This window comes from Ranitomeya imitator, chromosome 7, assembly GCF_032444005.1.
Source record: "Ranitomeya imitator isolate aRanImi1 chromosome 7, aRanImi1.pri, whole genome shotgun sequence".
In the NCBI taxonomy this organism is placed as follows: domain Eukaryota; kingdom Metazoa; phylum Chordata; class Amphibia; order Anura; family Dendrobatidae; genus Ranitomeya; species Ranitomeya imitator.
In genome coordinates this window covers 114,643,056-114,656,484 of record NC_091288.1, presented here as the reverse complement: position 1 = coordinate 114,656,484, position 13,429 = coordinate 114,643,056, and the positions used below count along the sequence as shown (strand labels likewise).

Genomic DNA, 13,429 nt, shown 5'->3' with positions numbered 1-13,429 from the left:
CCCTTTCTGGCCTGGAGTCAGGAAAGTGTTATATGCAAGTGTTACCTGCTAAGGAGATTCCTTCTCACTTCCAGGCATGGCATCACCCTCCCCAGGAGGCAGGCAATACCACTGTGACAACCGGATTCCTGGGGTGCCACATAAACTCCTATCACCCATTATACATGACATTTTTTGATTGGCTTCCAATTCTGAGTTTTGGGATGCAGAATGAACAAAGTAGTGTGATGTCTGTTTAAAAAATAGCGCACGGACATGTCGCAAGGATGTGTGAATATAGCCTTTGAGGACTTTATAATACCAAACAACTTTGGCTTCAAACATTGAAGGTATTTTTTTTCCATTTTCTACTTTAGATTCTAATGAAACGAGAGAGTGACCAGCTAATAAATAAACTTCTCAAACAAGTGGATTTTTATATTATACCTGTGTTAAATGTTGATGGATATATTTACACCTGGACAACGGTAAGATTCTGATGTATGGTAAAGGATGACAGCTACTGAGTGTGTAAGAAACAGCTGAAAAACAAAGTTTGGGCTTGCACACACTTGCGATGGAATTCAACTAGTTAGCGCATTCCGATAACAAAACGGATTGCACTCTACCAAATGTTAACCTATGGGGCAGTTCTCATATGCAATTTTTTTATGTCGATATTTTCTGCGTTTATTTATAAAGCTATCAGAAATTTTACAAAAATTTCAAAAAAATAGCAATTTTCAAACTTTCAATGATTATCCCTTTAAGGACAGGGTCAGACAAGCGAATGGCATCCGATGCGAGAGCATCAGATATGATATGCTAATGACCATCGGCTCCTGCTCTGCTGTGAGCAGGAGCCAAGTGTCATGCGTCTGTGCTGCGAGCCTCTCACATAGAGCTGATCGGAGCATAGCTGTGGAGGAGGAGGAGAAATTAATTTCTCAATCTCCTCCATTGCCAGGGTCAGCGAGTGATCCGGGGTTCGAGTGATGTGCCTTGTCTCACTCGCATCCATAGGCTTATATGGGTATGAGTGAGCCGAGACTCAGCCGAGTGTCGGTGACCATCGCAGCATGCTGCGATTTCACTCGCTTGTTGCAAACGGCTGAGAAAAAAAACCATGATGGGAGCTGCCCCATAGATGAAAGTGTGGCGAACCAGAGTCCTGGTCATCACAGTAATGTTGCTTTCCCCATGGGGATAGTGATGTTACGTTTGGAGGCAATGAAAGAGAACTATTTGTCAGGTAACACAATGCATGCAACATGTTCACACTCCAGACCAGAAGGGGGAGCTCTAAGCCTGTTTAAGGTGAACTCCCCTATAAGAACATCCTGATCTGGAGGGAAGGGGTTCAGTTCCTGTCAGAGAGACAGAGGGAAAGGAAGGAGAGGAGCCGTGTAGCCTGAAGTGCTACAGCTCCCAGGAAGAGACATTGAAAGGCAGGACTGTATTGCAGTGAGTGTGAAGGAAGTCGAAGCAAATGAGAGGATATCAGAAGGGGACCAGTCCGGAACAGGCTGCCTCCTTCTGAGGCGCAGAACACTGGTAGCCGGGACACCAAGGTAGTAAGGACTTTTATGCCTTACTTTAGAGACTGGCAGGACAGCTAATTGCAGGTTACCTGTTCGCACCTACACCCAGGGGGCACGGTGGTACCCCTCAGAAAGCAGGGCATGCTAGAGTCCCTATAAACAGCCTCAAGCCACCAGTCATATGGGTTTTGTCCTATCTGACTACGGGGGACAGAGAGAGAGACACCACATTTGTTAGACCCTTATTTGAAGCTTATGCAGTAAGGGACTACACCACCACAGCGCAAGGGAAGGCTATTGATTTCCACCTGGTCAAAGGTACTCTGCACTTGAATCCAATCCGGCCGGACTCTGCCTGCCCTGCGATCTGGTGCTCTGGACTGTGGATGCTGAAGTCTTCAGTAAAGAGACTGCAACCTTGTGTCCTCGTTATTCTCTGCTCCATTCATTCACCATATCACCATCTACACATCGGGAAGCCCTGGGGACATACTTCACCTGTGGGAAGGTATACCATCTAGCTGCCATAACATCACCCCAGCAGACCCCTTAACCCTTAATGACCGCCAATACATCTTTTAACTGACCTGAGATATAAGAGAATAGCCTCCCCATACAGGTGACAATCCAACAGCTGTCGGCTGTACACCATAGCTGACAACTTGCTGTATCAGCACGATCAGTGTTGGCACCGTTCATATCTGTTTAACCCCTTATATGCTGCTGTCAATGATGACTACATCATTATATATGGTTAACAGAGTGTAGGAGCTTCCTCTTTATCCAAACTGGTGCCCTCAGATCATGATTGTGTGGTCCTGATGTTTGCGATGGCGATTCACGACCAAATAGCGGCCTTAGAGTCTGTCGGCTGCTGTAACCTGTTCAGAAGTTACCGACATTTAGGTGGTAAAAATACACATTTTCATTTCTGTCATACCACTTTGCATTAATTCCTGAAAAGCACCTGAAGGGTTAATAAACTACCTGACAGCAGTTTTCAGTATGTCAGGGGGTGCTGTTTTTAAAATGGTCTCACGTTTGGGGGTTTCCCAATATATGAGACCCCTAAAGTCAATTCAAACATCGATAGTTCCCTAAAAAAATAAATGTTGTAAATTTCCTTGAAAAAATGGAAAATTGCTGCTACATTTTTAAACCTCCTCAAATGCTAACAAAATAAAATAACATTTTACAAATAGTGCTGATGTAAAGCTGACATGTGGGAAATGTTATTTATTAATGGTTTGCTGTGGTATGACCATCTGGATTAAAGGGATAATCATTCAAACTTTGAAAATTGCTAATTTTTTAACATTTTTCTCAAATTTTTGATATTTTTTATAAATAAACACAAAACATATTGACCTAAATTTACCATTATCATAAAGTATAATGTGTCACGAAAAAACAATCTCAAAATCACTGGGATTTGTTGAAGTGTTGCAGAGTTATTACCACATAAAGTGACACTTGTCAGATTTCAAAAATTTGGCTCCGTCACTAAGGGGTTAAAGCAGCGTCGGTCACCCTGACCGAATACCGCAGGTGGTGTCACGAACATTCCCCTTAAAGACCTTTACCTTTTACACGGACGTCTCAGTGCCACAGACCGGGTCAGCCACCGTGATATCCCCCTGTGAACCGCAGGACCCGACACCGAGTACCCCACGGCCCTTGGGGGGCGATCCAAATACTGGTCCGAGTCCTATGCGATCCAGATAGTCACACCACATAAAAACATTAATAAATAACATTTCCCTCCTGTCTGCTTTACATCAGCACCATTTGTAAAATGTTGTCTTATTTTGTTCGCATTTTATAAGGTTTAAAAATGTAGCAGTAATTTTTCCTTTTTTCAAGGAAATTTACAAATCCTATTTTTTTAGGGACCTGTTGAGTTTTGAAGTGACTTTGGGGGTCCTACTTACTGGAAAATACCACAAATACCAAAGTCATTTTAAAAACAGCACCCCTCAATGTATTTAAAATAACACAAAAAAATGTCCAAAGTAATGGGTATAACAGACAACTCATAAATGGATTACATAGATACTAAAGGATATAGAGCTGAGGGCTCAAAGAGTATAGTCCTAAGATAACAATATTATTAGAATAAGTTAAAATACATATTATAAAATACAGAGGCTGCTAGGCAGAATACAGGGAAATACAGACAGATAAAGTGCATAGTGAAAAGCCACAATCCACCTGCCAACAATGCTATGAGTCTATCTTTATGTATTACACCGACAGACCAAAATCATGGGCTATAACAGATTAATCAAATGCCAACAAGATACATTATACAACACTTGTTCTGTCTAAATAATAAGGGCTGAAAAAAGCCTAATGTTAGAAGCTACAGAGTAGTATATAAAGGAAAGTCTATCAGGGCATTCAAACTAAAGTGCAAAGTTTGCGTGCAAAAAAAGAGCCTGAAAGGCTCTAAGGCATAGGATTACTTACACATGGATATGTCTGGATAAACCCCATCGCCCCAACGCACGTTTCAGGTGCTTTTCAGGAATGAATGCAAAGTGGCATGACATGAACGAAGAAATGTATTTTTACCATCAAAATACTGATAACTTCTGAACAGGCCACTGTAGCCGGCAGACATTATTTGGCCTTGAGCTGCCATGGCAAACATAAGGACCACACGATCAAGATCTCAGGGTGCCGATTGGGTTAAAGAGGAAGCCCCACACTCTGTTAACCATATAAATGTTGTAGTCATTATTGACAGCAACATTTAAAGGGTTAAACAACTAGTTGGTACCAGCATTAATCATCACTGATGCAGCAAGTTGTGAGCTCTATTGTACAGCTACAGGATTGTCACATGTCGGGGGATGTTAGTCTCTTAGAACACAGGTCAGTAAAAACACGTATTGGTGGTCACTAAGGGGTTAATATGCTTAGAAAGGTTGTCCGGTCCTACGTCACTTTATGTGACTCCAGACTTGTGAATCTTCACATTGTGCGCACTGTGCTGTTAGGATTTTTGGTGCCGGTACACAATCCTGCAGTCATACAGAGATACCTTGGACATCACATGGCTTATAATATAGTATAATATATGCAAATTCACTTATGTTATTACCATGTATCCTAATATTGTAGTGTTATCTCATCAAGAGCCAGTTCTACATGATCCAAATATGGCTTGAAATATGACTTTCCAACAATAATCCAAAATGTTTCATATGAATGTTTAGTATGGTGCATGCTTAAAAAAATAAAATCACACAAACTATTGAAAAATTGGAATGTCCCTACTGGAAACTTTAATCACCTGACTCAGCCTCCCTGAGAGATCTGGAGATGCACATCTATGTAATACTGGAGGGCCCAGTACTGTTCCTTGGTGTTACTGTATAATGTAGTTTTACCTAACCCAAACATAAAATTTGATATATAAAAATATCTAGTAAGTAGAGTAAGGATATCCAGCATGTATTGCTATATTGAAAATATGCTGTGGGAGTAATCTCTTGTAACTGAAATGAGGGTGGTAATATTTTAGAGTAGGATCAAACATGTTATTAAGTTGAAGTTTTCAATAATTTTTCTTCTTCAAATCAGGAACGTCTGTGGAGAAAGAATAGGTCACCCCAAACAGATGATTGTTTTGGAGTGGACCTTAACCGCAATTTTGATGCACAATGGTGTAGTAAGTTACCAATTCAAAAGTTTATGACCTGTTTTTTAGAAATATATAAAATGTAATATAAAAGGCATGAACCATTAAAATATGTTTGACATCTCTTAACTCAAGGCTTTGTGAGCTTTAAATGTAGCTTTCAGCTCAATGTGGTGAGTAAATGCACGATCTCATCGTGCAAACCAGACTTCCCACTGAAACTGTAGGAAATGTAAATGAATCCCAACTATGGCAAATTCAATTAATTGAAAATGTGAGTATAGACTAGAGTAATTGTAACAATATTCAAATGTAACTTTTATTTATGCCATGGTTAAAACAAACGATAATAGTTGGAGATGAGTGAATTTATTTGAGTGGAATTGGGGTGTGTGACTAGATGAACACCTGACTCTTCGCTAGAACCTCAGATGGTGGGGTTAGACTTAGCTCCAGATGGACGCCAGGTGCTGCTCCAGGACAGACCTTGGACATATAGCAGCTGACCCTCAAAAGGGCAAGTAGTTGGAGCGGCCAGGACTTGGCTGGTACTGGCATGTGAAGCCGGAATACAGACTGGCACTGCAGGTGCAGGCAGTACCTGCCGTGCCAGTTTGTCTCCATACTATCTAGTGTACAGACTGGCATGGCAGGTGCAGTCAGGTATGGCTGGTATACAGGCAGGCACGACAAGTGCAGGCAGGTACGGCTGGTACACAGGCATGCATGGCAAGTGAAGACAAGCACTGGCAGGCACAGCTGATATGCATGCAGGCAGGTGCTGGCATGCACAGCTGGAATACAGGAACAACCAACAGGTACAGGGAGGCAGGTACATATAGAAAAAAGCAGGTACTGGCAGGGACAGGCAAGTACAGGGGACCTGAGAACTAGCAAGCATGCAGCAATGCAACATGGCAGATTGAAGACATTGCTCAGGCACCTCCCAACAGGTGGAAGTGCCTTTAATAGTGTCTCCCAGCCATTGAACCAGGGATTCAAGCTTCAGGAGGCTAATTTGCATATTCCAGGTGCCTTCTGGGAGAAGCGAAGTCTCCCTAAGCTAGAAGATCGTTGGGTACAGCCGGGACCAGCTGCTTCGAAAGCATCACCAAACCAGGGATTCAAGCTTCAGGAGGCTAATTTGCATATTCCAGGTGCCTTCTGGGAGAAGCGAAGTCTCCCTAAGCTAGAAGATCGTTGGGTACAGCCGGGACCAGCTGCTTCGAAAGCATCACCAAACCAGGGATTCAAGCTTCAGGAGGCTAATTTGCATATTCCAGGTGCCTTCTGGGAGAAGCGAAGTCTCCCTAAGCTAGAAGATCGTTGGGTACAGCCGGGACCAGCTGCTTCGAAAGCATCACCAAACCAGGGATTCAAGCTTCAGGAGGCTAATTTGCATATTCCAGGTGCCTTCTGGGAGAAGCGAAGTCTCCCTAAGCTAGAAGATCGTTGGGTACAGCCGGGACCAGCTGCTTCGAAAGCATCACCAAACCAGGGATTCAAGCTTCAGGAGGCTAATTTGCATATTCCAGGTGCCTTCTGGGAGAAGCGAAGTCTCCCTAAGCTAGAAGATCGTTGGGTACAGCCGGGACCAGCTGCTTCGAAAGCATCACCAAACCAGGGATTCAAGCTTCAGGAGGCTAATTTGCATATTCCAGGTGCCTTCTGGGAGAAGCGAAGTCTCCCTAAGCTAGAAGATCGTTGGGTACAGCCGGGACCAGCTGCTTCGAAAGCATCACCAAACCAGGGATTCAAGCTTCAGGAGGCTAATTTGCATATTCCAGGTGCCTTCTGGGAGAAGCGAAGTCTCCCTAAGCTAGAAGATCGTTGGGTACAGCCGGGACCAGCTGCTTCGAAAGCATCACCAAACCAGGGATTCAAGCTTCAGGAGGCTAATTTGCATATTCCAGGTGCCTTCTGGGAGAAGCGAAGTCTCCCTAAGCTAGAAGATCGTTGGGTACAGCCGGGACCAGCTGCTTCGAAAGCATCACCAAACCAGGGATTCAAGCTTCAGGAGGCTAATTTGCATATTCCAGGTGCCTTCTGGGAGAAGCGAAGTCTCCCTAAGCTAGAAGATCGTTGGGTACAGCCGGGACCAGCTGCTTCGAAAGCATCACCAAACCAGGGATTCAAGCTTCAGGAGGCTAATTTGCATATTCCAGGTGCCTTCTGGGAGAAGCGAAGTCTCCCTAAGCTAGAAGATCGTTGGGTACAGCCGGGACCAGCTGCTTCGAAAGCATCACCAAACCAGGGATTCAAGCTTCAGGAGGCTAATTTGCATATTCCAGGTGCCTTCTGGGAGAAGCGAAGTCTCCCTAAGCTAGAAGATCGTTGGGTACAGCCGGGACCAGCTGCTTCGAAAGCATCACCAAACCAGGGATTCAAGCTTCAGGAGGCTAATTTGCATATTCCAGGTGCCTTCTGGGAGAAGCGAAGTCTCCCTAAGCTAGAAGATCGTTGGGTACAGCCGGGACCAGCTGCTTCGAAAGCATCACCAAACCAGGGATTCAAGCTTCAGGAGGCTAATTTGCATATTCCAGGTGCCTTCTGGGAGAAGCGAAGTCTCCCTAAGCTAGAAGATCGTTGGGTACAGCCGGGACCAGCTGCTTCGAAAGCATCACCAAACCAGGGATTCAAGCTTCAGGAGGCTAATTTGCATATTCCAGGTGCCTTCTGGGAGAAGCGAAGTCTCCCTAAGCTAGAAGATCGTTGGGTACAGCCGGGACCAGCTGCTTCGAAAGCATCACCAAACCAGGGATTCAAGCTTCAGGAGGCTAATTTGCATATTCCAGGTGCCTTCTGGGAGAAGCGAAGTCTCCCTAAGCTAGAAGATCGTTGGGTACAGCCGGGACCAGCTGCTTCGAAAGCATCACCAAACCAGGGATTCAAGCTTCAGGAGGCTAATTTGCATATTCCAGGTGCCTTCTGGGAGAAGCGAAGTCTCCCTAAGCTAGAAGATCGTTGGGTACAGCCGGGACCAGCTGCTTCGAAAGCATCACCAAACCGCGCGCCGTAATTTTTTCCTGTAGGACATTATTGCAAGAGAGCTTGGCTGAGTAGATTACACAAGAAGGAAAACACACAGCAAGTCAGCAGGATCTAGGAGCAACATGGCAGATGTGACAACCTACATGGTGAGCTGCAGCATGTGCTACATGTTCACAGATCGACCAGAAGAAGAATTAAATTTCACCTGTCAGAAGTGTAGACTAGTGGCTCTTTTAGAAGAAAAGGTGCGGGGTCTGGAAGAAAGAATAGCAACTTTGAAACTCATCAAAGAGAATGAAGACTTTCTAGACAGAACAGAAGCATCTCTACTGGTCACAGAAGGTGCAAAAAGTGTCAGAGAACCTCCAAAAGCAGATGAGTGGAAGCATGTGACCAAAAGAAGCAAGAAGACCATGGAGAAATCACCAACCACACAACTGAAGAACCGATATCAAATCTTTGTAGAGGATGAAGATGGCACACCTAAGAATGAAGCAATACCAGCAAGCAAAAAAGAAAAGGGCACACAGCAACAAGTGACAGCAAAAAGCACAGCCAAGAAGCAACGAAGAGTGGTGGTGGTGGGAGACTCACTACTGAGAGGCACAGAAGCAGCCATCTGCAGACCGGACATAACTGCAAGAGAAGTATGCTGCCTTCCAGGTGCGATGATCAAGGATGTGACCGATAGGATACCAAAGCTCTTCAGCTCCAAGGACGTCCACCCATTTCTTCTGATACATGTTGGCACCAATGACACGGCAAGGAAGGACCTACCGACAATCTGCAAGGACTTTGAAGAGTTGGGGAAGAAAGTAAAGGAACTGGATGCACAGGTAGTTTTTTCTTCTATCCTTCCAGTAGACGGGCATGGCACCAGGAGATGGAACAGGATCCTTGATGCAAACAACTGGCTAAGACGATGGTGCAGACAACAAGGATTTGGATTCCTGGACCACGGTGTGAATTACTGGTATGATGGACTCCTCGCCAGAGACGGACTACACCTCAACAAACCTGGGAAACACACATTCGCCAGAAGACTCGCTACACTCATCAGGAGGGCGTTAAACTAGAAGAAGAGGGGACGGGAAGAAAAACATTAGACTCGAACAAAGACGACCCAGGAAAACATACTCAGAAGGGAGGTAAGAACATTTCTAAAACAATCCACAGTGAGGAGATTGGAACAAAACAAAATCCTCTAAACTGCATGCTCGCAAACGCCAGAAGCCTGACAAACAAGATGGAAGAACTAGAAGCAGAAATATCTACAGGTAACTTTGACATAGTGGGAATAACCGAGACATGGTTAGATGAAAGCTATGACTGGGCAGTTAACTTACAGGGTTACAGTCTGTTTAGAAAGGATCGTAAAAATCGGAGAGGAGGAGGGGTTTGTCTCTATGTAAAGTCTTGTCTAAAGTCCACTTTAAGGGAGGATATTAGCGAAGGGAATGAGGATGTCGAGTCCATATGGGTTGAAATTCATGGAGGGAAAAATGGTAACAAAATTCTCATTGGGGTCTGTTACAAACCCCCAAATATAACAGAAAGCATGGAAAGTCTACTTCTAAAGCAGATAGATGAAGCTGCAACCCATAATGAGGTCCTGGTTATGGGGGACTTTAACTACCCGGATATTAACTGGGAAACAGAAACCTGTGAAACCCATAAAGGCAACAGGTTTCTGCTAATAACCAAGAAAAATTATCTTTCACAATTGGTGCAGAATCCAACCAGAGGAGCAGCACTTTTAGACCTAATACTATCTAATAGACCTGACAGAATAACAAATCTGCAGGTGGTTGGGCATTTAGGAAATAGCGACCACAATATTGTGCAGTTTCACCTGTCTTTCACTAGGGGGACTTGTCAGGGAGTCACAAAAACATTGAACTTTAGGAAGGCAAAGTTTGAACAGCTTAGAGATGCCCTTAATCTGGTAGACTGGGACAATATCCTCAGAAATGAGAATACAGATAATAAATGGGAAATGTTTAAGAACATCCTAAATAGGCAGTGTAAGCGGTTTATACCTTGTGGGAATAAAAGGACTAGAAATAGGAAAAACCCAATGTGGCTAAACAAAGAAGTAAGACAGGCAATTAACAGTAAAAAGAAAGCATTTGCACTACTAAAGCAGGATGGCACCATTGAAGCTCTAAAAAACTATAGGGAGAAAAATACTTTATCTAAAAAACTAATTAAAGCTGCCAAAAAGGAAACAGAGAAGCACATTGCTAAGGAGAGTAAAACTAATCCCAAACTGTTCTTCAACTATATCAATAGTAAAAGAATAAAAACTGAAAATGTAGGCCCCTTAAAAAATAGTGAGGAAAGAATGGTTGTAGATGACGAGGAAAAAGCTAACATATTAAACACCGTCTTCTCCACGGTATTCACGGTGGAAAATGAAATGCTAGGTGAAATCCCAAGAAACAATGAAAACCCTATATTAAGGGTCACCAATCTAACCCAAGAAGAGGTGCGAAACCGGCTAAATAAGATTAAAATAGATAAATCTCCGGGTCCGGATGGCATACACCCACGAGTACTAAGAGAACTAAGTAATGTAATAGATAAACCATTATTTCTTATTTTTAGGGACTCTATAGCGACGGGGTCTGTTCCGCAGGACTGGCGCATAGCAAATGTGGTACCAATATTCAAAAAGGGCTCTAAAAGTGAACCTGGAAATTATAGGCCAGTAAGTCTAACCTCTATTGTTGGTAAAATATTTGAAGGGTTTCTGAGGGATGTTATTCTGGATTATCTCAATGAGAATAACTGTTTAACTCCATATCAGCATGGGTTTATGAGAAATCGCTCCTGTCAAACCAATCTAATCAGTTTTTATGAAGAGGTAAGCTATAGACTGGACCACGGTGAGTCATTGGACGTGGTATATCTCGATTTTTCCAAAGCGTTTGATACCGTGCCGCACAAGAGGTTGGTACACAAAATGAGAATGCTTGGTCTGGGGGAAAATGTGTGTAAATGGGTTAGTAACTGGCTTAGTGATAGAAAGCAGAGGGTGGTTATAAATGGTATAGTCTCTAACTGGGTCGCTGTGACCAGTGGGGTACCGCAGGGGTCAGTATTGGGACCTGTTCTCTTCAACATATTCATTAATGATCTGGTAGAAGGTTTACACAGTAAAATATCGATATTTGCAGATGATACAAAACTATGTAAAGCAGTTAATACAAGAGAAGATAGTATTCTGCTACAGATGGATCTGGATAAGTTGGAAACTTGGGCTGAAAGGTGGCAGATGAGGTTTAACAATGATAAATGTAAGGTTATACACATGGGAAGAGGGAATCAATATCACCATTACACACTGAATGGGAAACCACTGGGTAAATCTGACAGGGAGAAGGACTTGGGGATCCTAGTTAATGATAAACTTACCTGGAGCAGCCAGTGCCAGGCAGCAGCTGCCAAGGCAAACAGGATCATGGGGTGCATTAAAAGAGGTCTGGATACACATGATGAGAGCATTATACTGCCTCTGTACAAATCCCTAGTTAGACCGCACATGGAGTACTGTGTCCAGTTTTGGGCACCGGTGCTCAGGAAGGATATAATGGAACTAGAGAGAGTACAAAGGAGGGCAACAAAATTAATAAAGGGGATGGGAGAACTACAATACCCAGATAGATTAGCGAAATTAGGATTATTTAGTCTAGAAAAAAGACGACTGAGGGGCGATCTAATAACCATGTATAAGTATATAAGGGGACAATACAAATATCTCGCTGAGGATCTGTTTATACCAAGGAAGGTGACGGGCACAAGGGGGCATTCTTTGCGTCTGGAGGAGAGAAGGTTTTTCCACCAACATAGAAGAGGATTCTTTACTGTTAGGGCAGTGAGAATCTGGAATTGCTTGCCTGAGGAGGTGGTGATGGCGAACTCAGTCGAGGGGTTCAAGAGAGGCCTGGATGTCTTCCTGGAGCAGAACAATATTGTATCATACAATTATTAGGTTCTGTAGAAGGACGTAGATCTGGGTATTTATTATGATGGAATATAGGCTGAACTGGATGGACAAATGTCTTTTTTCGGCCTTACTAACTATGTTACTATGTTACTATGTATTTGTTGGGGACACTTTAAGTTGGTGGCGCTATCCCTTTAAGAGAGTGGGAGCACGTGTGCCCTAAGCGTAGTGCCTGGGAATCTGGAAGCTGTGCACAGATACTGGGCAGAAGCAGGAGGAGGAGGATGTGCAGGATGGGGGCCATGGCGGTTAGTGAGTCGGCGTCCCTGTCAGAGGAGGAGGTACGCATGCAGGGATGCCGGCACTATAAGTTGCAAATTTTAAGTGAAAACACTTGGAAATCTGACTGGGAATGATAGAGTGAACCTTGACTAGACCATGCAGTCCCTGGCTGGCTTCTCCCCTTTTCTCCTTCTCTGTGTACATAGGGAGAGACCTGTTAGTCAACAGGAGTGGGGTGGAGAAAAACCATCCATGGGCAACACCAAACTAGTCAGGTCTCTCCCGTCACCCCCAGCTAGCTTGACAAACTGTTTTCTCTGAATCACCAGAGAAATACTTACCCTTCTGCAGTCAGGTCTAAGGAATAAGGTTTCTCCATTTGGAGAGTGACATACCAGCTCTGGCTTGTCAAGGTACAGAGGCTTATTCGCAGTGCAATGCTCCTCTGGGAAATTTAATATGCAAATTGCTTCTTCAGAGAAAAAGAGGCCTTGAACTCTATAGCGCCATCTGTTGGAAGTAGCGATCCTACAAGTCACAATCATCTCTTTAACGAGTCTTATAATATGACTTAGGATAAAAGCCAAATCGGTATCTCAATTCGCAGACACAGTGTTTCGGGCTGTTGGCCCTCGTCAGTGCAAAGCATGATAACTGATTTGGCTAGTTGAGCAGTCATATACCTAGGCCCGTATTCATGCTGCTTGTGGTTTGGGTTTTAACTTGATAGAAATATTGCTGTTCTCCTGAATCTGCTGTTTTATTTTTGCTTCTGCGCCTATCTGTTCCTGAGATATGACCCTTTATTCCCCCTATGTAAATTTAGTCTTATTAGTCAAGAACAGAGCTTCCACCAGGAATTTCGTTGCCCCATACTGGCAAAATTTTCAGCCCCCCCCCTTGAGACTCCGCCCCAAACCTTGAACCTTCCACAGTCCCACCACCCACTCATAGAAAAACTCAACTTCTGCACCAAGTCCTCACCAATCACACATTATCAGTTCCCATCTAACACCAGATCACATACATAGCCAGCAGCTT

At 43.8% G+C, this 13,429-nt stretch overlaps 1 protein-coding gene across 1 annotated transcript in view; it reads left to right on the top strand.

Moving 5' to 3' along the window:
• The window catches only part of LOC138644868 (carboxypeptidase O-like), a 285,082-nt gene that overhangs the window by 205,685 nt on the left and 65,968 nt on the right, over window positions 1-13,429 (top strand). Inside the window, exons 8-9 of the mRNA XM_069733760.1 lie at window positions 357-467; window positions 5,109-5,196. Coding sequence (XP_069589861.1) covers window positions 357-467; window positions 5,109-5,196 — 199 coding nt within the window. The remainder of the gene's footprint in view (window positions 1-356; window positions 468-5,108; window positions 5,197-13,429) is intronic.